Source organism: Octopus sinensis, linkage group LG10, assembly GCF_006345805.1.
Source record: "Octopus sinensis linkage group LG10, ASM634580v1, whole genome shotgun sequence".
In the NCBI taxonomy this organism is placed as follows: Eukaryota; Metazoa; Mollusca; class Cephalopoda; order Octopoda; family Octopodidae; genus Octopus; species Octopus sinensis.
Window position 1 is genome coordinate 59,716,795 of NC_043006.1, and position 25,860 is coordinate 59,742,654.

General features: G+C 37.6%; 1 protein-coding gene across 1 annotated transcript in view; it reads right to left on the reverse strand.

Annotated features, from left to right (window-relative positions):
• Positions 1 to 9,332: 9,332 nt before the first annotated feature.
• Positions 9,333 to 25,860, reverse strand: part of LOC115216640 (propionyl-CoA carboxylase alpha chain, mitochondrial) — a 77,630-nt gene continuing 61,102 nt past the window's right edge. The window contains exons 21-23 of the mRNA XM_029786126.2: positions 23,410 to 23,550; positions 20,691 to 20,768; positions 9,333 to 9,573 (exon numbers count right to left, since the gene is read on the reverse strand). Coding sequence (XP_029641986.1) covers positions 9,505 to 9,573; positions 20,691 to 20,768; positions 23,410 to 23,550 — 288 coding nt within the window. The 3' untranslated portion in view covers positions 9,333 to 9,504. The remainder of the gene's footprint in view (positions 9,574 to 20,690; positions 20,769 to 23,409; positions 23,551 to 25,860) is intronic.

Here is a 25,860-nt window from a genome sequence, read left to right on the forward strand (position 1 = left end):
ATATATATGTGTATATATGTGTACACACACTCATATATACATTCTTATACACACATATGTTCAGTATACACGTAAATATGTATAATACAAACACGAGTAAAGTTAAGACGTGTCATACCCATTCATACTGACACATACCTTAAACTTTTTGTAATACAATAACTAAATCAACTTAATTTTCAAAAATATTTATCGCCTTATCCTTCCACGTACAGTTTTCCAATATTAACCAATGTATATAACTGCTTGCATTTATGTCAAGTTATATATATATGAGAGATATTGGTATCTAGAAAGCCCAAAGAGTGGCAGGTAATGCTAAGTAAGTGCTATGGACAGACCGTTGTTAAACTCTTGGTTCGATAGTGATACGAGTGAGGAGTCTAATGTGGATCTTGTATTAGAATATATATATTAGACAAAATGAGATAACAAAGCCAAGGCTGTGAGTAGTTTTCAGGACATTTATAAGGAAAAAGATATAGATATAATCTTACAGCTGTTTCAGGGATATTATGGATATCCTTTCATCAGAGACGATGTGAGATGGTTAAATAGAGGTAAATATTTGAGTTCGAAATTAGGAATTATTATTGAAAAGGAGAAAGAGAATATAGAGGGAAATAAGAGAATAAAAGTAGAAATAAAATATAAAATATAATACCGGACCAGTCAGCCATTCAAGAATGCACTCAGAGGAGATCATCTGCTACCAACTCAATTACAGACCAACTTTCAGCCGCAAAGTGACAACAAAGCTGAGAGAAAATAAATTAAAGTGGTGCTCCACCATGGCTGCACCCTCCCAGCCAAATCGTTCTGGGTTCAGTCCCACTGCGTGGCACCTTGGGCAAGTATCTTCCACTATAGCCTCGAGCTGCCCAAAGCCTTGTCGGAGGATTTGGTAGAGGGAAACTGAAAGAAGCTCGTCAAATGTGTGTGTGTCTTTTTGTGTCTTTATCCCCCTCTTGACAATAGATGGTGAGTACTATGCCAACTTGCTGAGGCAGATACGAAAGGCTGCAAAGATCAAACACCCTGGAAAACTGACAAAAGGGATCTTGTTCCATCAGGACAATGCTCCAGCACACCAGTCCCTGGTTTCAATGGCTGATGTTGTATGACTGTGGCTTTGATTGGTTGATCATTTTCTCTGTTCTTCTAACTTGGCCCCATCTAACTATCATCTGCTCCCGAACATGAAAAAACACTAGAGAGAGGGGGGGAGAGAAAAGTAAAGAAAGAGAGAGAGAAAACAAGTGAGACGCCGGACCTCTGCTTTTTTTTGTCTCTATGTCCCTCTCTATCTGGTTGCATATGTGTCTCTCTCACTACCTCTACCTCTTTTTCTCTTTATAGAAAAACACGTGACACAGATGGAAAGGGGGTTAGGGAGAAAAAACAAGTGAGACAGAGTGGGGAAGAGATAGAAGACAGACATATATATAAAAGAAAAAAGTTTAAAACAATGTACATGCTGAAGTTTTGTAAATGTTTTATAATTTTCGTACAATACATTTCTCTGTTATTATCTACATTACTTTCTGTATTTAGATATCTATATATATAAAACTCTAGTTGTGTGAGTGTCTGTCCCCTTCGATTTAGATTCCTAACTCCTCCCACATTTTGCGGTGCAGTTTAACCAAATTCGGGTATCTTATAGTCGTGATTAATATCAAGCCCTTCTGGCTATTAGCGCGCGTCAACGATGAGTCTACGATTTTAAAAATAATTTAACATCATTTTTTAATCCATTTTAATGCATAATCTTTCGTGTGTCAATGGCGGCGGAGTTGGCATCCACGCTCACAGCTGCACCTGTTTGCTTCTCCCCCTTCCCTCCCTCGTGAAGCTGTGGGGAAGGGAGTGTAAAGAAATCAACGTCGTAATGCGTTGTCAAGGAGACCAGCGTTCTTTTAGAACAACGACTTCATGGCTTGAAGACACCAAAACAGAAATGGCTAAGAAAGCCCGAATTGGCATCTATAAGGGAAGTAACTCTCTAAAAATGCTTATATAGTTATTTCCCTTACAAACCCGAGCAACGCCGGGCGATACTGCTAGTTCTAAATAAATTTTTTTAAATTATGTCATGCAATAATTAAATACCTTCTAACAACTTTTAATGTAAGGAAAATGGGCATTACGATAGATGCCAATATGTCTTAACACCGTACAAACCGGACCGATCTTTACATATTATATATATATATATACACGACGGGCTTCTTTCAGTTTCCGTCTACCAAATCCACTAACAAGGCTTTGGTCGGCCCGAGGCTATAATAGAAGACACTTGCCCAAGGTGCCACACAGTTGGACTGAACCCGGAATCATGTGGTTCGTAAACAAGCTTCTGTCCCTTAATTTCCATAATACTTCTTGTTCACATATTACATCAAATGTTTTTAGCGGAGGATATGGAAACCATGCGTACAGGAGATACTGAAAAAAAATTGTAGAAGCAGAGAATATCAATTCAATTTTTGGAGGGATAATTAGCAGCATTACCAAAATATCCATGAAATTGAATTATTGATATGTACCGCATTCTGACGACGTAACATCGTCGTCTGCGTAACTGGCCCGAACAGCGTACCTCGCTGACTGTATTTCTTTATTTGGCACGCAGTCCATGACACAGAGGGGGACAACACAAGGACAGACAGAACACCACATTGGGGACAAAACACATAAAACGAATGAATGGGAGATGGATAATAATAAATGAGGATGTAATGGCTGCTTGAACCCCACTCTCAAGCAGTACCATTTAACTGTTTTAATACAAAGTTTTTATTTCATTTTTGCTCTTTTCTTTTCCTTTTAGTATCGTATGTGTAGTCTTTAAAAATCTTAAAAGCTTACTCACGCTTTACCATTTTATATATGGCAACAAGTTGTCGTAATCTATAACTGGCAGTAGGTCGTTAAACTCTACCCTCACTCTCATTGGGTCTATTTTGTTTCCAAACTATTTCTTCAATTTCTCATGTCTCTTTTTGTCTATTACCATGGCTTTTATACTTTCTGGGTAATGTTCCGTTGGTAATTTAACTCTTATCACCGATTTAAATTTGGTGATACTTCATTCTATATCTGTGTTTTTGGTTCACACTCCATTTTTTCCTTTTTTCAGTTACTTCGCTCCAAAATGGGGAAGAAAACAAACACAAAATTCGTCGCCTGCGTGACCCGAACAGCGTCTGTCCACTATTTATCAGTAGTGGAACAGCCCACGTCTCACTTGGGGGTGTCCGCCGCAGCAATTATGCAGTCAAAATGTTAAAAAAAAAAAAAAACATTAGATAATGTAGTCCTAGAAAAAAATACAATGGAATGATCACCGATGATACGTTTGCAGGATCAAGGCTGACTTGAGATAAACAACTCACATTATAGATTCACTTCCACCACCAAATTCCTAGACTTTCTAAATTTGCAAAGTTCTGTCTACTTTTTAAACATTAGAACAACAGTTTATTAATTGATTTCAGGTTTTGGCTCAATGCAAGCAATTTCGAGGAAGGGGATAAGTTGATTACATCGACCTCAGTGTTGAGCTGGAACTTATTTTAGCGAGCTGACAGAATCGTTAGCACTCCGGGCGAAATGCGTAGCCGTATTTCGTCTGCCGTTACGTTCTGAGTTCAAATTCCACCGAGGTCGACTTTGCCTTTCATCCTTTCGGGGTCGATAAATTAAGTACCAGTTACGCACTGGAGTCGATGTAATCGACTTAATCCGTTTGTCTGTCCCCTTTGTGGGTTGTAAAGAAATAGGTACTTATTTTATCGACCGTGAAAGGATGAAAGGCAAAGCCAACATCGAACGAAATGCAGCTAAGCATTTTCACCAGCATATTAACTATTCTGTCAGCTCGCAGCCTTCACGACAATCTATTAATTATTATCAGTAACATGCTAAGACCTGATCTATATCCGTTCTTATCAAATATTAGAGCAACATTGCATTAAATACTATGTAATATATTAAGACCTCTTGTATTGTTCCCAGACACCTGGCTACATTCATGTTTTATATTTTGCAAATAGCTTCATTGGTTCATCGTGCAGACAGTTCACAGCATTTAGATATAAATTTAACATGCTACAAAACTACTCTCAGTTTACTGATGTTAGCAATTTTACTGACATTATTTCAACACTTTTCAGGAACTGCATTGTTTTATTTTCCTTTCTGAAAGCGATAACAAAGAGCAAGGTGGGAGAGGAAGTTGTCTTTGTTTCGGGGACAGCTCTAATGTTTGCACAAGTGGGAATAGTGACTAAGACTCAGACGGTGGTTGTTGGACTGAGTGACAGATTAAGGAAATTATTATGTTTTGTTATAGAGAAGTCAGCTTGATTGTCATGTTCAAGTACAACAATGTTGACTGATTTAAAATGTTCACATCTTGCAATATCCATTCTATTGTCAAACTTTAAATAAAATACAAAACTCTCAAAACTCGTCTCTGGAGATCACTATTATATGAAGAAAAAAATGTCAATCAACAAAGCAATATTGACTTAGGTGGAGTGGATTTATCTCAAAACGAGGTCTGCAGGCTTGATTCTAAATTGGTTTCAAATTTTGGCACAAGGCCAGCAATTTCAGGGTAGTGGGTAAATCAATTACATCGCCCCCACTACTTGATTGGTATTTATTTTATCGACCCCGAAAGGATGAAAGGCAAAGTGGACCTTGGTGGAATTTGAACTCAGAACGTAAAGACGGACGAAATGCCGCCAAGCATTTTGACCGACGTGCTAACGATTCTGCCAGCTCGTCACCTTAGGCTTGATTCTAAATTAAAACCAAAACTTAACTCTCAATAAGAAACACTCACATTTTTCATATATATAAAAAAAAAAACAGGAATACAAAACCCTTTTGGGAACATTTTCTCGAAATGTGAGCCTGAAGATATTAAGTCTGTCACGTATGTCATAATGTCCCTGACATTACAAGAGATTTTTCAGGTATCTACAATTTCAAAATTAATTATTCAGTTTCTATTTTGTGGTTGCTTATCTTCCTAATGTTCAATACAGACTGAATCATTATTTCTTAATGACAACTTCTTCCGCAACAACAAAGACTACCCTTCCTTAAATAGACACACATACCATAGTCATGTGTAGTTAAGAAGTTCTAGGTTATGTCTTTCTTCAAGGTACTTTGGGCAACTGTTTCTATCCAGATACGATCCAGCAATGATGGTTTAAAGCCGGTTAAGTTTCACTCGCGTTGTTGTCATGACACTAAATACTTTCAGCTGTAAAGCACTCATAACACACAGTCCGTCTGACTGTAAACTGCTGCCACAGACCAGTTGTTTAACACCTGGACAGTTCTGGTTAATCATATCCCTGACCAAAAGCATACCAGTCAGCTATCATTTGGGGAATAAGTAAGAATACATTAGCTCGTGCCATTACCTTACGCCGGGGGAATGTGATTTGAAGGAAATTTGGCTGACCAAGCGACTGCATATAGATTGCTTTGTTCAGCTAAAGTTCAATTCGTTTTAAATCCTTTTTACAAACAAGCATCAATAAAATCATGGATTTTATGACAAAACTATCATCAGCCCTTCCTGATGAGTGAAACAAGAAAAATGAAGTACATTTCTTAACTACAGCACCACATAAAGGTTTATATAATAGGATGATTGGACAAAACATATTCACATCAAATCCAATTCATCTCTTAGCCAAATATCAAAATGTGTAAGTACCACAAAAATAAATTGTGTTAAGTTTTCGTGAGATGCTGTTCATAGGTTTCTTTGCTTACTGCATGTATTCCATACTTCGGCTCTTCATATAATTCCCTGCAAAAAATGGAAGGGATCTCTGAAGAAGCAGTTTTGAGTGTTCTTCCTCACTGATTCAGCTTTGCTGAAGGCACTGTCTTGCTTTCAGAGCTTTTGTAGCATTTGAATCTCAAATTCCGATGCAGCCTTCACCTGTTTCTTGGGATTTCTTTTCTTTCTCTGGATGTTATCTTACTTGTACTTGTGACGGCGTTCACCCAGGGCGGGTTGAGCCGGCTTCTTCTCTGGTCCTGACGGCATCACGAACCATGGCGGCCCACACTCAACGGTCCTGTGCGAGGTCACTGGAGATAGCGAGCCATTCGCGGTTCCATAGGATTCATAGAAGTTTCGTGGGAATATTGAATTCACAAGCGGTCCCCGACATCCCGCATGCATATCCCGAAGACACAGGTTCAGAACGACCTCGAGCCGCCGGTTGCCGATCAGACACCTCTTGGAATTTTCACCAGAGCCTCGTTGGCCAGGCTGCGGACCTAATACCGCTCGATGCCAGACCAATCCGCCTTGGGTGGCCCTACCAGGAACCGAAGTTCCCGACGGCATAGCTCTAATACTGCCCGTTTACACCATCCTACCGCTTTGAGGAGGGGTTGGACTTTAGGGTAGGGATGTTATCCACCTCTCGTTGGTGCTTGGATTTTTGAGATAGTTTTATCGTTGTCCGTTTTACACTATAGATGTCTCTAATGTGTAAACAATAATTTAATCATCTTTCCCACTGGTTTTCAGTTGCAGGCAGCAGAGTTTCTGACGCATGACATCAAATCTACACAAACTGCTCATCTGAATGAACAGACTGGATGTTCTTGACCCACTGGTGTGACTCCTGGCCTTGGTTTTCCAATGCCTCATCAATTAGTACAGTGCTTTGCTACTCATACATTAGTCTTCATACAGCCTTTTTTCATCCTGTGGATCTTATGTCATGCTCAGTTGAGAATTTCATTCGGGAGGCGTAAAAATTCCCTTTACTCATAATTTAGTATGTACATCCAGTCGTAATTGAGTTGGCACCATTAGACTCATCATTCTCTTAGTCTTTTAGTGAATCCTGAGAGCACGTTTCATATTCAAAACTTGTAGAAATTTTTAAAAAGGCAAAGTGAAGAATTAGCCCACGGAACCTGTTGGTCTAGCCTTTCCCTGTGTATTAGAGAATGAAGTTAATCCTAGGGGAAGCCGTATGCCATATACCTATTTCTTTATTACCCACAAGGGGCTAAACACAGAGGGGACAAACAAGGACAGACATAGATATTAAGTCGATTACATCGACCCCAGTGCGTAACTGGTACTTAATTTATCGACCCCGAAAGGATGAAAGGCAAAGTCGACCTTATACCATATACCATTCGAAAATTCTTTGGGATGGACTCTACCATGTCCTCATTTGTCCCTGCAGGACTGGCTGGACTGTCTTCTAGATTATTCCTGGTATCTTCTCCCTTCATTTTCTGTATTACCATGTCACTCTCTTTTCCTTTTTGCCTTTCACCACTGCTCTGTTAAGCCTACAATATGTATTTTGTTATTTCTCTAATCTTAGAATCAATAAACTGTATTTTTATGCAGAAGGCTGCAGGTTTCCCACGACCTGTGTTAACATCATAAAGAAATCTAACAAACACAAAGGTCAGATAAGAAAAATGGAGATGGGAGGTATTACCTGATCGTTATGACCTCAAATATGTCCTAAGAGGGAACCCCCACTTACTAGAGATAGCAATCAAATTTACCTCAAAGCACACTTAAAAGAAAGAAGGGCACTTTGGATAATGAAGTTTGAAATATCTAAACCAAAAGACTTGTCACCACTGTTCCCTTTAAGCTGTGCAGTTGGAAATGAAATAAAACATGTTCAGACAGGGTCACCAAGATAAAATCAGATTGTTTTAATTGGAAAACTTTGAATAGTAGTTCTCACCTGGATGTATACATACTTTACAAAGACAAAATTTGCACACAATGCAAATTTCTATGCACACAATGCAAATTTCTATGCACACCCACATTAAAAACACAGAGGGAACAGTGTTTGTCATAGCTGAAACTCTTTGATTATATGACATCTCAGTCAGAGCTGACATGGATCTAAAAACACCATCACTAAACTATCAAAACAGTAAGGAAGCCACTGGTCATTTAACCTATTAAAAATAGCAGCCAAATCTATCCACACCAAATCACATCTTGTCTTAAAACAACTTTGAAAATAAACAAACAGGATAAGATTATATTAGATCAGTGGTTCTTAACCAGGGTCCCTATAAGATTTTGCTGTTATAATACTACAGTACTCAAAATAGTTTAGATTTTTTTAAATATAATTCCTAATAATAATCATCATCATCATCGTTTAACGTCCGCTTTCCATGCTAGCATGGGTTGGACGTATGACTGAGGGCTGGCAAACCAGATGGCTGCACCAGGCTACAATCTTGATCTGGCAGAGTTTCTACAGCTGGATGCCCTTCCTAACGCCAACCACTCCGAGTGTAGTGGGTGCTTTTATGTGCCAGTCAGGCGGCACTGGCAACGACCTCGCTCGAATGGTGCTCTTAATACCCTACTAGCACGGGGATCAAGTGCCAATAGTGTGACACTGGTAATGATCACGCTTGAATGGTGCCTTTTAAGTGCCACTGGCACGGAAGCCAGTTAGCTGCTCTGTCAATGATCACACTTGTATGGTGCTCTTTGCACCCCACTAGCACAGACGCCAGTCATTGAATTTGTCCAAATAATATTTAATTATAAAAATATAATATGTTTTTTTTTAAAACATCAAATGGCAAGACGGGTTTATCGAAGTAAAATAAGAATCAAGGGCTCCTAAGTCCTGAAAGCAGGATCAGACAATATGAGCAACAGAAAGAGTTAGAAAATTCCATAGGTGCAGGAGTGGCTGTGTGGTAAGTAGCTTGCTTACCAATCACATGGTTCCAGGTTCAGTCCCACTGCGTGGCACCTTGGGCAAGTGTCTTCTACTATAGCCTTGACAATCGATGCTGGTGTGTTTACATCCCCGTAACTTAGCGGTTCAGCAAAAAGAGATGGATAGAATAAATACTAGGCTTACAAACAATAAGTCCTGGGGTCTATTTGCTTGACTAAAGGCGGTGCTCCAGCATGGCCGCAGTCAAATGACTGAAACAAGTAAAAGAGAGAGTAAAGAGAATCACATAGCCTTAGCAGGGAGTTCCATCCAGACCTACCCTACAAGCAAAAGATTGCTCTTTGCCTGTGTTGGTCTTCTCAATCATTGCCAGACACACTGAGTCTCTGAACCTATGATTGGTTTCATGACATCATTCATATGGCTCAACTAACATGATGTCTGGCTAGAAGACTAATGGTTTTGACTGGAAATGCCTTTAATCTAGAGTAAAACAGAAACAACATTTGTATGACATCAAGTGTAGAAAGAAGAAAAAACTGTACAATAATAATAATAATAATAATAATAATAATGAGAAAAAGAACATTAGAGAAAGACAAATAGAATTTTATTAAACAGTAAAGTTGATGGATCAATGTGATTAGAGGGTTAGGGATCACCCAGTGCAGCAGATATCAATTTGCTACAAGTGCCTAAGAAGAAACAGGCGTGAATGTGGGAATTGAGGGTGAGGGTAAGAACAGCACAAAGGCAAGCTTTACTCGAGTTCCACAAGAATGTCACCCTCATTAACTGTGTCACCAGCTTTGAAATCAACTTTCTTCACCTGTAAAGATAAAGGGTAAAACACGAACACATTTAGTAAGTTTCATTATTCATCAATACAAAGAAGCACACACACACGCACACATGTATGTATATGAGGATTTTTTTTGCGTAATAAGATAAAAAAACCAAGGCTGTGTAGATATTAGAAATATCTACATACTCTTGGTTTTTTATCTTATTACGCAAAAAAAATCCTTATATACACATGCTGACATAGAACCAATGTTGAACCCTTTATTCACAATATTACCAAATCTGGAACTTATCTATGGTCTGTTTATAGCATTTATTCAGCATTACCTGACACCTTTGGGTCTCAATGACACCATTAACTCTTATAACCTCAACTTCTCTCTCTCTATATATATATATAATATATATTTACATAGTATATATTAAATTTTTAATTAAAAACAGTTCACTAATGTAAACATTATTGGTCGACCATACATAGTGTAGGTATTTTGTTTAACCCTTTCGTTACCAAACCGCCCGAAAAAAATTTTGGTTAATGTCACCAAACCACCCAAAGCCGCCTGAATTTACCTATTCATATTTAAATGAGAATATCAGAGCAAATCTCTTTAGTACATTCGTGAAAACACGTATTATACTTCGTAAACAGTTCAACTACAGTTTTGTACAATAATAGAAGTGTAATTTTAATTCCGTGAATTTTGAGAGATTTTTTCCGAAATTTGTTCCTATTGTGTTTTCAAAATTTGTAATTCTGACAAAAAATGGATACGAATTTCATTATATCAAGCAGCAAGTCAGAATTCGAAGGATTTTCTACTGAAGACCTTCATAAATCTAACTCTATGACTGAAAAAAAAAAAGCACATGGTATTTGATAATGAATCTGATGTTTCATTTTCCGAAAGTGAAAACAGTGAATTCGAGAGCTCCGACAGCAATAAAGAAAACGAATTGGCACCTGAATGGAGTGAAAATTTAAAAACTGTTTCTTTCGGTGATTTTTCTGAAGAAACTGGACCAAGCCACAGACTTTCCCAGAAGAGTAAAGCCTTAAACTATTTCTATTTACTTTCTCGAATGAGTCCATTTGAAATCATTATGGCGAAAACGAACCGTTACGCTAAACGTAAACAAAGCGAAAGAAACGATAGTTTGTGGTTTCCCATAACCTTAAATGAAATTAAGACTATTTTGCCATAAATATTTTTATGGGTATCAGAAAGTTACCCAGAATAACAAATTCTATCGTGAAATTTTGTTGTATACCCAATTGAATATTAGCTAATAACCCATTTTCTATAGCGATGTTTGAACAAAATTTTAATTTAATATTTTGTTGAATTTACCTGTATCTACCTGCAATTAGAGTCACTTTGTGACAAAAATGATAGTATAGAATTGGTTGAGAATATTTCATTAAATTATCTTCCAAAAATCAGATTAATATATTGATAAATAAAAAAATATAGTTGTTTAATGAAACCAGACTAAATTTATGATTACGTTAGAAATTAATTGAAACACATAAGGGGTGTATTTTGGTCAGAAATATAGTAACAAAAGGGTTAAATGCCCATTGTGCTGCTGAACAACACCTGATGAAAGCCCCCTACATCATGTCAGGTGTTAAAGAACACTGAGTGTCCCAGACCGAACGAGACAACTCATTTTACCATCCACTTTTCCATGCTTGCACAGGTTGGTCAGTATTTGTTGAGGCAGGCTTTCAACAGCTGGATGCCTTTTCTGTCACCAGCCCTTATCTGTTTCCAGGCAAGGTAATTTCTCCCCCATGGCCAGATATTTTTTCATGGAAGACTGGAATAGGATGACACCACTTGTAGGTCAGTGAAATTCATATACAACCATCATGGGGTATCAAGACAAGGGGATATATACACACACAACATGCATGTATGAGTGTGCATGTGTGTGGGGTTGAGTCTCCTTGTCTTAACATCACAGGATAATTATGAGCGTCACTATCATACAAACACAATCTCTTGTTTATTGTCTTTCATGGTAACATGTCTAGCCATGAGAAAATATTACCTTTCTTGGAAACAGGTGAGAGTTGGCAAGAGGAAGGGCATCCAACCATAGAAAATCTGCCTCAATGAAAACTGTCTGGCTTTTACAAGCATGGAAAAGTGAATGTTAAAACATGATAAACACACCTTATGTGATCTCACACAGGTTTTACACATCTTTAAAGCTGAAGTTGTCTGTGTATGGCAGGTTTGGTAGCTTTCAACTAACACTATCTCCTCCGAGACCCTGCGGCGCAAGTTGACCAAAATTGAGAGTATGATAGAAGAAAGCTTGCTCTTCCTTCCGTAGAAGAAAAAATTCATATCGGACTATGTTAATACCAAAATTTATTTACATCAAAAAGGTGCTTTTTTTCCAATGAAAATCCCTATTTTTTACTATTTTTTGACTGCTGTGTGGCACATTTTTTGGTGTATTTCAACCAGAAAAATGTTCACTTAAAGAGAATAACAAGCTACATAATGCAAAATTTTTACTTTTCAAAAATTCCAATTCTAAAGGGTCAAAAAGAAAACAAATCCAAGCAACGCTAGGCGATACTGCTAGTACACATATATATGTGTGTGTGTACAATTAGATGTAGGGCTACTATTGTATGACATAGAGCTTTAAGTACATTATCATCATCCAGTCAGCTTCCAGTAAAGTGGTTAGTTGACCATTGTACTTAGCAGTGTTACTAGTTATGATATACAGAGCATATGTAACAGAAAATTAATATAAACACTAGTGTAAATGCTTAGTTTCTACATACGTTTCAGTATTGCAGTTATTTCGAATTCAGCATTGAATGTTCTGAGTGCATTTGAATGCTTAACTGCAATGAATCATCAGGAAAACACTTTATTGCCTTCTGCTACAGATATCATATATATATGTGATAAAGTGTTCTGATGGTCCATTGCGATTAGACATTGAAATTGACTTTGAAAATCCAATGCTGAGTTCCAAATAGTGTTTATCTTAACTTTGCATTACACACACACACACACACATATATATATATATATATATGTACAAACATACACACATACATACATACATACGTACACACACACATACATACGTACATACACACGTATATACATACACACATACATACATACATGCATACATACATACATACACACATACATACATACACACATACATATATAAACACATACAAACACCTGTACATACATACACACATACGTACACATGTACATACATACATACCTACATACATACATACGTATATACATACACACATACGTACATACATACACACATACATACATACACACACACATACACACATGCGTACACACACACATACACACATGCGTACACACACACATACACACATGCGTACACACACACATGCGTACACACACACATACACACATGCGTACATACACATACACACATGCGTACATACACAACGCGTACATACACACATACACACATGCGTACATACACACATGCGTACATACACACATGCGTACATACACACATGCATACATACATACACACAAACATACATAAATATATACAGTACATACTTACATACACACATATATACATACATACATACACACATAAATATGTACACACATACATACACACATACATACACACATACGCACATACATACGTACATACACACATACATAAACTCTCCCTCTCTCTCTCTGTCATCACTGAATGCTTTCATGGTATGTAATAGGCCTTCAAGCTCATTCTTGTCTTTGCCTAAGAGTTTTAAGTCATCCATACACAATAGATGGCTTATTTTCTCATTGTCCATTTTATACCCGTACCCAGAACTTCATTTCTTTATTGTTTTTAAAACTGGTAGATATTCTATCGGTTTCTATGAGGGGAACAGCTATGTTATGACGATGTAAACACAGCAACACTGGTGGTCAAGTGGGGTGGATGGACAAACACAGACACAAAGACACACACACACACACAAATATATATATATAATAATGGATTTGTTTTATTATATAGGCAGTGCTGTGACAACCTGAGACGCTGGGTATATATTATACTTTTGGAATTTCTCTCTGCTTAATTGACATTTTCATAATGTCTTTGTTATTTTTATGATCCACATTTCATGGTGTAATGATGAATATCTTGGAATCTCGTTCAGCTTATTTCTCCAGTTTTAGAATTTAATGACAAAGTCCCCATGAAAAATTCCTTTCGTCTATCTCTCGTTATGAATATGGTAAGAATAAATCTCTTTAACATGTAAAGGGAAGAATTTTATAAAATTGTTCTATAAAATTGTCTCTGAAATTCATTTTCAGCAATGGTAGTCATAGCAACGTGTTTAAGAATCTAGCTTCGCAACTCTGTGGTCTTGTTCAGTCCCACTGCATGGCACCTTGGGCAAATGTCTTCTGATATAGCCTTGGGCTGAGCAAAATCTTGTGAGTGGAAGAGAGTCAGCCTTGATGAGATGCAGTTTGGTTTTGTGCCGGGGGAGAAACACTCGTGAAGCTATTTACCTGTTCAGGCCACGATTTCGTGGATGGAAGCAACATTTATTTGTGTGTCTGTGTTTGTCCCCCAAACCGTTTGACAGCCTGTTTTGGTGTATTTATGTACCTGTGACTGAGAGGTTCAGCGAAATAGATGGACAGAATAAGTCCCAGGATGAACAAGAAATATGAATTATCAATGGTGTCAATTCTATCGACGAAAGTTCTTCAAGGCGCTGCCCCAGCATGGCCGCAGCGAAATGACAGAGTCAAGAAAAAGATTTTTAAAAATGTGTGAGTGCGTGTGTATGTGTATGTGTGAGCATGCGTGTGTTTGTATGTGTTTGGAAGATGTCCATGTTTATACTGTGTAACTTCAAACACGCCTCTACAACCCACAACAGTTCAAAAAAGAGAGACAGAGTCGCAGAGAAAAGGGGAAAGTGTTCTTTGCATTTGAAAACTCTGGAAATATTTCTTTAAAAACCATTTCAGACGGATAGGTACATAGGTTACAAGAACAGACACATATGGAGACACGGATCCACACATATAAAGATGCACATCCATACATACAAACATGGTACATAGTTACATAACACACACACACACAGATATGCACACACAAGGAGAATCTGGCCATTCTGCTGGTTTGCTGTCTATTTGGTGTCAAATTTCTTTTCATCAGTGAACCCCAGTTAGGGCAGCGTGCTTTCAACAATCTCACGCACGATAAGACGATTCCTCTCCACTCTCGTGGCTTTGTAAACTTGTGTGAGCTCATGACAATGGATCATCTTTTAGCGTTGGGTCCTGAGACCCTCCTTCAGTACTGGGATACATTGATGTTCAGCTCATTTTTCTGAGGGAATGATGAGGATTTCACCATATCTTCTCTCTGGTACTTATGATAAGCTGAGCGGTCTGCACATTTCTTTTTTGGCGACATCCAGGGTGATCAGCCATGGAACGAGTCTCTTGAAATTTCTTCACACTTTTCTTGACTGTTGTTCGATTACTTTTAAGCATTTTTTTGCTATAGTTGTATTACTTTCGCCTCCATGGAGAGTATTATGATTGAATTTCGGTCTGTAGCCATTATCTAATCCATAAATATGAACTTATTTAGTCTGAAGTAAACACAAGACACACTAAGCTTTTACAATGATGTATAATTTTCATATCCTATCGCATCTATTGATTGTTATTAAAGTCCAAAATTGGGGGCCTTAATTTCGGAACACCCTGTACACACACACATACACATTATCATTATCTCCTCTCTCTCTCCATATATATATATATATATATATATATATTATATATATATAGATATATATACATATATTACTATTATATACAAATATATACATATATATATATATACAAATATATACATATATATATATATATATATATACAAAATATACATATATATATATATATATATACAAATATATACATATATATATATATATATATATATACAAATATATACATATATATATATATATATATATACAAATATATACATACATATATATATATATACAAATATATACATACATATATATATATATACAAATATATACATACATATATATATATATACAAATATATACATATATATATATATATATACAAATATATACATATATTAATATATTACAAATACACATACATAAATACATACATAGAAACATAATTAATAATACCGGTCCAGGAAATAGATGGTAAATGTTTTTATTTTTCATTCCCTTCGAGACTTTATCCCCAATTAGTGGTTTGGACTTTAGCTGTTCCTTCTAGCGTGAGGCAGTCCAATGATGGACACCTCTTATTGTGTTTAGATGTACACTGTATTTTATACATACAAACATATGTACTCACCTACCATATCAATGTAACTCAATTTCTTTGTAGACGACCTGAAGATTTATGCTAAAAGTGTGAACAATGCTTAAAAACAACTGGAATTAATAACCTTTTCAGCTGAGATAGGCATGGAATTTGACCAAAAGAAAAGTTCAAATTTGGTTATAGAACAAGGAAAGTCAGTACCCCAAACGCAAAACCAGTGCATCAGCGGTCTCTCTCGCTTCCTCCCTCTCTCTCTCTGTCTTTTTATGTATATACTCTTTACTCTTTTACTTGTTTCAGTCATTTGACTGCGGCCATGCTGGAGCACCGCCTTTAGTCAAGCAAATCAACCCCGGGACTTATTCTTTGTAAGCCCAGTACTTATTCTATCGGTCTCTTTTGCTGAACCGCTAAGTGACGGGGACGTAAACACACCAGCATCAGTTGTCAAGCAATGCTAGGGGGACAAACACATACAGACACATACACATATATATATACATATATACGACAGGCTTCTTTCAGTTTCCGTCTACCAAATCCACTTACAAATACACTTCCATAAATACATATGTACATACATACATACAGGTATAAAAACAGACATGCATATATAATTACATATATATACATACACGCATACATGTATAACAAAATATGATAGCAGAGTGTGTAAAGTAATATTTAAGTTGAATGATTAACTTAAAACCAACTGGAATTAATTCCAACCTTTTCAGCTGCTATTGCTAGACAGCCGTTCATCCGACCTTTCAACAGGTCTTGTTTTTAATTTTGTTGGGTTTCTAGCAACGCTCCTCATCGGATATCCAGGTGGGGTTGCCAGTTTAGTTGCTGACAACCCAACCATGCAACTGGTTGTACTGGATTCCATGTTACCAACAGCACTTATGAGAGCCTTGTAAGTGACCTGACATACAGACAGACATACATAGATACATACATACATACATATATATTTGCATACTTACAAACACATACATACAGACATACATACATGCATACATACATGCATGCATACATACATACGTACAGACATACAGCATGCATACTTGCATGCATGCATACATACATACACAATTACATATATACATACAAACATACACACACATACATATATACATGCATACATAAATACATATGCACATACATGCAGATTCATACATGCATGCAAACACACATACATACACATATATACACACATACATATGCACCACCAGTTTTAGACGTATCAGTTTTCCGATTCAGTGTTCTGTCTGACATTTGAAATCAGGATAAAAATTCTTAAAATATTTGAAACAAACTCAAAATAAAGAAACAGGATAGAAATTGATTGTTGCATAACAAAATATGATAGCAGAGTGTATAAAGTAATATCTATGTTGACCTATTTCTCAATCACAATGTGACTAACATCTCAGGTGTGGCAGTATTGGTTGACGATATGAAATTACAGCAGGTGTGTTCATTATTCTTGATAATTTAAGGAAAGTGATCCTCTCTAAAATTAACGATGATTATCTTGTTGCTGGTGGTGGTGGTGTTTTTGTGTGTGTGTGTGTGTGTGTGTGTATTTGATATTGTTGGCATTGTTATTGTTGTTGCCCTCTCTTTCAGTTATCTGATCAAATGGCTGAATTGCAGCCACACATATATTGTCCCTGATATACATATGACTGCATCAAGCTGACACCATAGAGCACGGATTCGATGTGTGTCGCGGGAAATGCGGCCACGTCTACCTCTTGTGCTATCTCTAGTGAACATTTAATTCTAGTGAGTTCTAATTTTAGATGTTGTTGTCCAGCTCCCACATCATCTCTAATCCAGAAATAATTTGCTTAAAGACGTTCTAGCCATGACCATCCTGTCTTTTGGCTATGAGTAATGTTGAAATTACATTATCTACAATAACCTTTCTTTCTTATAAAAGTAAGGCGTGAGCTGAGTGAGGTTTAGCTGCTTTTTCTATCGGGTCTTCATGATAGCCAATTGACAGCTTTGCAGTAATTGTTGCGGTTCTCTATGTTCTAAGATCAAATCCAGCTGAAGTCAAATTCTTTCAGGGTCAATTGATAGCTACCATATCTAAGAAGTGCACTGATCCCATTAAGGGCCCCACGCAAGGCATTTAAATAACTCGCAGAGTTGGTCTGAGCAGAAATGTGTAGGTTGGTTGTGGTAGTGTTGATGATGCAGGTGGTGGTGTTGGTGGTGGCGATGGTATAGGTAGCAGAAGTGATGGTGGTTGGGGTCATGGTGATAGTGGTGGTCCTTTTTGCAAGGAAAGGTCAGTTTTGGAGTAGTTGTAGCTGTTTGGCCACAATTCAGCCCAGGTCCTTCAAACGTAGAATCAAAGACACTCCATCCATGACATACTCTTTGGATTAACTTTTCACACTATCCCACCACTGGTTGAAAATATTAAGTAGCAATAATATACTGTTCCTGTTTATCTCATCTAATTCTCTTTCTCAGGTTTTGAGGCATTGTGTAGGCTATGGGCACTGCCTTAATTTCTTTCACTAATTAATTAGCATGCTTTATGCACAAATACTTTATATGCATATATATGTGCATTAGTCTTTGATTGCTACATGCACATGCTGCACGCACATGTATATATTCATTTGTTTGTGTTCGTACATACATAAAAACAACACAAGAATCTCAAAACGAACTTCAATACAATATATCTCAAAATAACGAGGGGAATATCCGAGTGGATTTTGACATCAAATTACCAATCGAACCCCGATGGATCCAGGTACACTCCAAGGCTGGCCATTTTGCTGGTTCACAGTCTATTCAATGTGAAATTTCTTTTCATCAGTGAACAGCAGTTAGGGCAGCATGCCTTCAACAATCTCCTTGGAGAGTATTAAGATTGTATTTCGGTCTAGAGTCATTATCTAATCCATAAATCTGAATTTATTTGGTCTGAAGCAAACACAAGACAGACTATCTATTGATAGTCATTAAAGCCCGAAACTTTGGTTCCCTTAATTTCGGAATACCTTCTATAAACCCCCAACTCACGCATTATCATTATTTCCTTCTCTCTTCCTCCCACTCCACAATTTCTCTCTCTCACCACCCTCTCTTTCTCTCTCTGTATATACATATATATATATATACTTTATTTAAAAGCAGAAGAAATATAACAAAAGCTGTTACTCAGAGTTTCACGTTCCCGTTTGTCAGACAGTTTTGTGCTTACTCCAGTTCATATATATATATATATATATATATACACATGTATATGGAGCCAGCCTACGTATGCATACCTTCCCTTCTTGGGACACAAAACTCTACTTGTGAAGACCTGTTGAGGCAAGTGAGATCAGAATCGAAATCGATCAATGGAAATTGCAGATGTGTTACCAGTGCCGGTGGCATGTAAGAGAACCTTCCGTTTCGCGACCGTTGCCAGCGCTGCCCCGACTGGCCTCGTGCCGGTGGCACGTAAATAGCACCATCCGTTCGTGTCCGTTGCCAGCCTCGCCTGGCCCTCGTGCCGGTGGCACATAAATAGCACCATCCGTTCGTGGCCGTTTGCCAGCTCTGTCTGGCACCTGTGTGGGTGGCACGTAAAAAGCACCCACTACACTCACGGAGTGGTTGGCGTTAGGAAGGGCATCCACCCGTAGAAACACTGCCAGATCTGACTGGGCCTGATGAAGCCTTCTGGCTTTACAGACCCCAGTAGAACCGTCCAACCCATGCTAGCATGGAAAGCGGACGCTAAACGATGATGATGATGATGATGATATATATATATATATCATCATCATCATTCAGCGTCCACTTTCCATGGGTTGGACGGTTCAACTGGGGTCTGGGAAGCCAGAAGGCTGCACCAGGCCCAGTCTGATCTGGCAATGTTTCTACGGCTGGATGCCCTTCCTAACGCCAACCACTCCGTGAGTGTAGTGGGTGCTTTTTATATGTATGTATGTATGTATATAAACAAGGATAAAATCGTTAATTTAATTATCGATCTTATCAAGTGGCCAGCATGGGAATAAAAACCTTCAAAGGTAATAATTATTATTAAAATTATAATTAAGAGTATCTAAGAGATACCCTATATATATATATGTATATTATATATATATAATATAAATAATGTATGTATATATATATATGAATATATAAATAATGTTATGATATCCTATATATATATATATATATATATTTATAAATAATGTTATGATAAAAGCACAACTCTTGTTAAATACAGCTACCCAGGGTTTCCTGGCCAAAACAATAACATACACTCAGAGAAAACTGGGCATAAGAAGAACTAGATGTAGTGTGCAAGAAAGAAGTCTGCTCAGGAACAGGCAAGTGATGTGTATGGATGAGGACAGCTGTGCATGCATGCATGCATGCACGGCTGTCATTCAAACATATGTACGTACTCATGAACATACATACATGACTGAAATGCATGTACGTACATATGTACACTGACTGAAACAAATATAAGGTTGTCCCAAAAGTTCGTAGAAAGTCTTGGAAAATAATGGTCTTTATTTTGAGGAATAATTTTTGTTGTTTTTGTTAGTACTTGGCAAGTAAAAATTCAATTTTCGCAAGTGTTTACGAACTTTTGGGACAACCTAATAATAGATTACCTACTCGAGTGAAATTATCAGGTAATTTTAGATAAAGAAAATTGGAATAGTAGGATGCACTGTGTGTTTCTGGGCAACACAAAACTTACCGTCCCCGTTTTACCAGCAACTAAACTGTTTTGCATTTTCATAGCTTCCAGAACACACAGTTCTTGACCTTCAGATACCTGGAAATATAAAGTACGTTTATTTGTAGAAAGAAGTAAAAGATTAGAGGAGGAAGTGAAAGCGGGAAGATTTATATGAAATTAGCAGCATAGCCCGGCATTGCCCGGGTATGTAAGAGCCCCTGGAGCAGACATGATGCTCGCTGTGAATTTTAAAAAAATTCCTGCCAATTTGTGAAAGATATTGTCGAAAATATGTCATCTTGAATTTAAACGCGATTTCCCAAAATGGCATGATTTTATCGACTTTTTCTGATGGTAAGGTATTGCATGGAAAACTAACGTCAGAATTAAGTTTCTTAGGATAACATTAAGCTTCACCATGAGTTTGGTGAAAATCGATTGCAAGTTGCGAAAACTACAACAGAAAATGTGTTGCAAATAAAAAGCTTAGATTCTCGACCCCATGTCGAATTTATCAATTTTTTTCAGAACTGGGGGAACTTTTCAAAATTTTCGCTGCGTTAGTTTTGAATTATGACATTGGGTTATGTCTGTGTCAAGTTTCATCTGAATCGATTGAAAGCTGTGGTCAGGGTGAGGGTACAACCTGACAGACACACAGACAGACAAACTGCCGTTTATATAGAGATACAACAACAAAAAAAAAAATACTTCAGCTCAACCCTTTTGATATTAACTTGCCTGCAACCACACATAGTTCGGTGATACAAACTTCCTGTTTAAAGTGATCTAATTTAAGATCTCCCTTCATAATTTCCTACTAATTAATTTTCCAAACACCAGATTAATAAGGACAGAATTATTTTGACTAAACTCCTCATTATTTTCAAAATTCATTGAAACAAAGGCAGAGTATTTCAACAAAAATATGGTAACAAAAGGGTTAAAGTGATCTAAATAATAATCTTTCAACAAAATTTCATGTCAATTTAACCTTTTTGATACCAACCCGGCGAAAACCAGCTCTGGCTCTGTAGTACAAATGTCTTGTTTTCATAAGTATTGAATTAAAATCTTCCACCAAACCTTAGTCACAATTTATGTTCCCAACACTAGCTTAATGATAACTAAGATATTTTATTAAATTCTTTGTTATATTTAAAATTAATTGGATGAAACACAGAGCATCTCAAAATAAATACGGTAACGAAAGGGTTAATATCCAAACACCAGCTTAATAATGACAAAGGCTTAAATCTATTTAAAAATAGGCTTAAAGCTATTTATAAAAAAGGATTAAATCTATTTAAAATAAAACACATTGAAATGTGGCCTCATTCATATATATCATCGTCATAAGCCAACCAGATTGAACGAGCCTTCACAATAACACCTTTCCACAAGAATCAATCTAATTTAACATAATGTCATCTGTTAGAACCATCATTCACAATACACCATCAATGAAGACATACATATATCCTTATCACCATCATTTAACATCTATTTTCCATGCTGGTATAGGTCGGACAGTTTGACCAGAGGTGGCAGGCAGGAGAGCTGCACCACCAGGTTCCAGTCTGATTTGGCTTGGTGTCTACGGCTGGATGCCTTGCTAACACCAACCACTTTACAGTGTGTGCTGGGTGCTTTCTATGTGGCATCAGCAAAGGTGTTTTTCCATGGTACCAGCATAGATGCTTTTACAAGGTGGTATCAAAAAGTTCTCAGGCTAGTTCTGAAGTGCACCAACAGATGGCAGCACATGGTTGCATGCGCAATGACAACTAGCAGTGACCTTCATGAAGCAGTGTGTTGAGTGATATCACTGTGTTTACTTCACGAGTTGTGAAATTTGTATTTTTGTAATCAGGTGTATGCTGTAGTCTGCAATTTTGTCATGGACAGGAAGTTGCAACAAAGAACCAGCATGAAATTTTGTGTTAAACTTGGGAAGTCTGCTACAGAGACACTGAGCATGCTTTGGAAAGCTTACAGCAATGAGGCAATAGGTTGTATGCAATGTTTCGAGTGGTGTAGGCACTTCAAAAGCAGAAGAACGTCCCTGGAAGACAATGAGTGATCCGAAAGGCCTACCACATGCGTCATCCCCAGAAATGTGGAGAAAATTCCTTAGCTTGTGCATGAGAACGGTCAGAGGACAATCAACAACATTGCTGATGTTGTTGGCCTGTCATATGGATCTGAGCAGGCAATTTTAATGCAATTTTAATACACAGCGTATCTCTGTCAAGTTTGTCCCTCGCCTGCTGAGCAGAAAGAACATCACAAAGTCTGTCAAGATCTCCATCAGCATGCTGTTGATGACCCACCCTGCATGTCACGGCCGCCTCTTTCGTGTCGCCGGCACGGCCGCCTCTCTCGTGTCCCCGGCACGGCTGCCTCTCTCGTGTCGCCGGCATGGCTGCCTCTCTCGTGTCACCGGCATGGCTGCCTCTCTCGTGTCGCCGTCACGGCTGCCTCTTGTGTGTTGCCGGCACGGCTGCCTCTCGCATGTCACCGGCACGGGTGCCACTCACATGTCGCCAGCACAGGTGCCACTCACATGTCTAAAAAATATTTTAATGATCCTGTCCAGTATACTTTTGATGACACGTATTTTCAAATAGTGTTGACTAAAAGCTAATCAATGAGACTTCAGCTCAACCATATCTAAGTTTAAGAGGAAGTGGCGGGAATCACAATTGAACAATGTTGTAAGCAGAGCAAAACATACCACATCACCAGCAGCAACAGCAATAGACTTTAGAATTCCAGGCATTGGTGCTACAAGCATACTGCTTCGGTCAACTTCCTGTTTAACAGGCATGTACTTCATCAGATCAGCTGCCAGTTCATCAAGTATGTTGATCTTAAACTGTCAAGGAAGAAGATTATTTTATAGTCACTTCAGATAATTTACAAATCTCAATTGCAATCAAATTTTAAATAACCTGACATTAAAAATAAATAGAAAATTTCATATATTTTTTTTACTCCTGGAAAATATTCATTGATGCCTCTACTCTAGACCTTTCTTTATTATAATTTATTATTGCCAAGAATGTGGCACAACTGATGTGAGAGAGTTGTTTTTCATTCATAAGACAGAACTAAATAATATCAATTATAATAATATTTTTCTATTAATTAAGGTAGTGAGTTGGCAGAATCATTAGCATGCTAGGCAAAATGCTGAGTGGCATTTCATTCATTTTTATGTTCTGAGTTCAAACTCTGCCGAAACTGACTTTGCCTTTCATCCTTTCAGGATCAATAAAAATAAGTACCATTTAAGTACTGAAGTTGATGTACTCAACTAAACTCCTTGAAAGTGCTGGCCTTGTACCAAAATTTGAAACAATTATAATTTTCTAAAGGCACAAGGCCCAAAATTTTAGGTGAAGGATTAAATCAATAACTAGTACTCAATGGGAATTTATTTTATCAGCCCCAATAGTATGAAAGGAGAAGTCAACCTCAACAGGATTTGAACTAAAAATGTAAAAAGCTGGAAGGAATGTCACAAAGCATTTTATCCACTGCACTAACAATTCCACAAGCTTACCCATAATAATGATGATTCTGTTATAGGCACAAGACCTGAAATTTGGGGAACTAGCTGGTTAATTAGATTGACTCTGTGCTCAACTAGTATTTATTTTATCAACCCTGAAAGGATGACAGACAAAGTCAACTCAGATGGAATTGGAACTCAGAATGAAAAACCGGAGGAAATACCTATTTCTTTATTACCCACAAGGGGCTAAACATAGAGGGGACAAACAAGGACAGACAAAGGGATTAAGTCAATTACATCGACCCAGTGCATAACTGGTACTTAATTTATCGACTCCGAAAGGACGAAAGGCAAAGTCGACCTCGGCGGAATTTGAACTCAGAACGTAAAGACAGACGAAATACCACTAAGCATTTCGCCTGGCATGCTAACATTTCTGCCAGCTCACAAGAGGAAATACCACAAAGCATTTTGTCTGACATGCTTATAATTCTGCCAGTTTGCCATCTTATAATAATCCTTTCTAATAAAGGCACAAGGCCTGAAATTTTGTGGGGTGGGAAATGGTCGATTACATCAATCCCAGTGTTTCATTGACCCCGAAAAGATGAAAGGCAGAGTCAACCATGGCAGAATTTGAACTCAGAATGTGCGGATAGACAAAATACTACTCAACATTTTGCCCAACAATTTTAGGGCAAGATGTGTTCTAAAAAGAGTAATTCATGTAAGAAAGGAAAGTAAATACAATCCTCTATCAGCACTGTGTATACTGGTCCAGCCATTTATGTGGGACTGTTACATCTGCCTCGTTTGAGGCCAATTGCAAGAACTTGGTTATTGAGGCTGCCTTATCTGTTCATTTTGAATAATAGGCATAGGAGTGGCTGTGTGGTAAGTAGCTTGCTTACCAACCACATAAGTTCCGGGTTCAGTCCCACTGTGTGGCAAGTGTCTTCTACTATAGCCTCTGGCCGACCAAAGCCTTGTGAATGGATTTGGTAGACAGAAACTGAAAGAAGCCTGTTGTGTATATATATATATATATGTATGTGTGCATATATGTTTGTGTGTCTGTGTTTGTCACCCCAACATCGCTTGACAACCGATGCTGGTGTGTTTATGTCCCCGTAACTTAGTGGCTCGGCAAAAGAAACCGATAGAATAAGTACTAGGCTTACAAAAAATAAGTCCTGGGGTCGATTTGCTCGACTAAAAGCAGTGCTCCAGCATGGCCACAGTCAAATGACTGAAACAAGTAAAAGAGAAAGAGTAAAAGAGTAATACACAAGTCTAACCATTTGCTTCCCCACTTCTGTAGAAAACATGACAACTGGTATTAGTCTGTGGAGTGTTTTACAGAGTGGATTCTGCCTTTGCATGCATCTAGGTGTAAGAATTAGAGAAATGGAAGCTTGAGATGGCTTCTTGAAAGCAATCTGCCAGTAAGAGTGCATTCTTTGCTTGTTAGCAGAATATGTTCAACCTCAATGAGGAAGAATCTCTTGGAGAGGATCTATGGGAAGTATCCAACACCTACAGTTGTAATAGAGGAGGTCTACAAAGACTGACTCCCCACTCCAGGCTCACGTATTGACATAAATTAATATTCAGCTTCTAAACAATTAGCTAAAACAAAAGGGTCGAGTATGTTTCCTTTTAATAGGA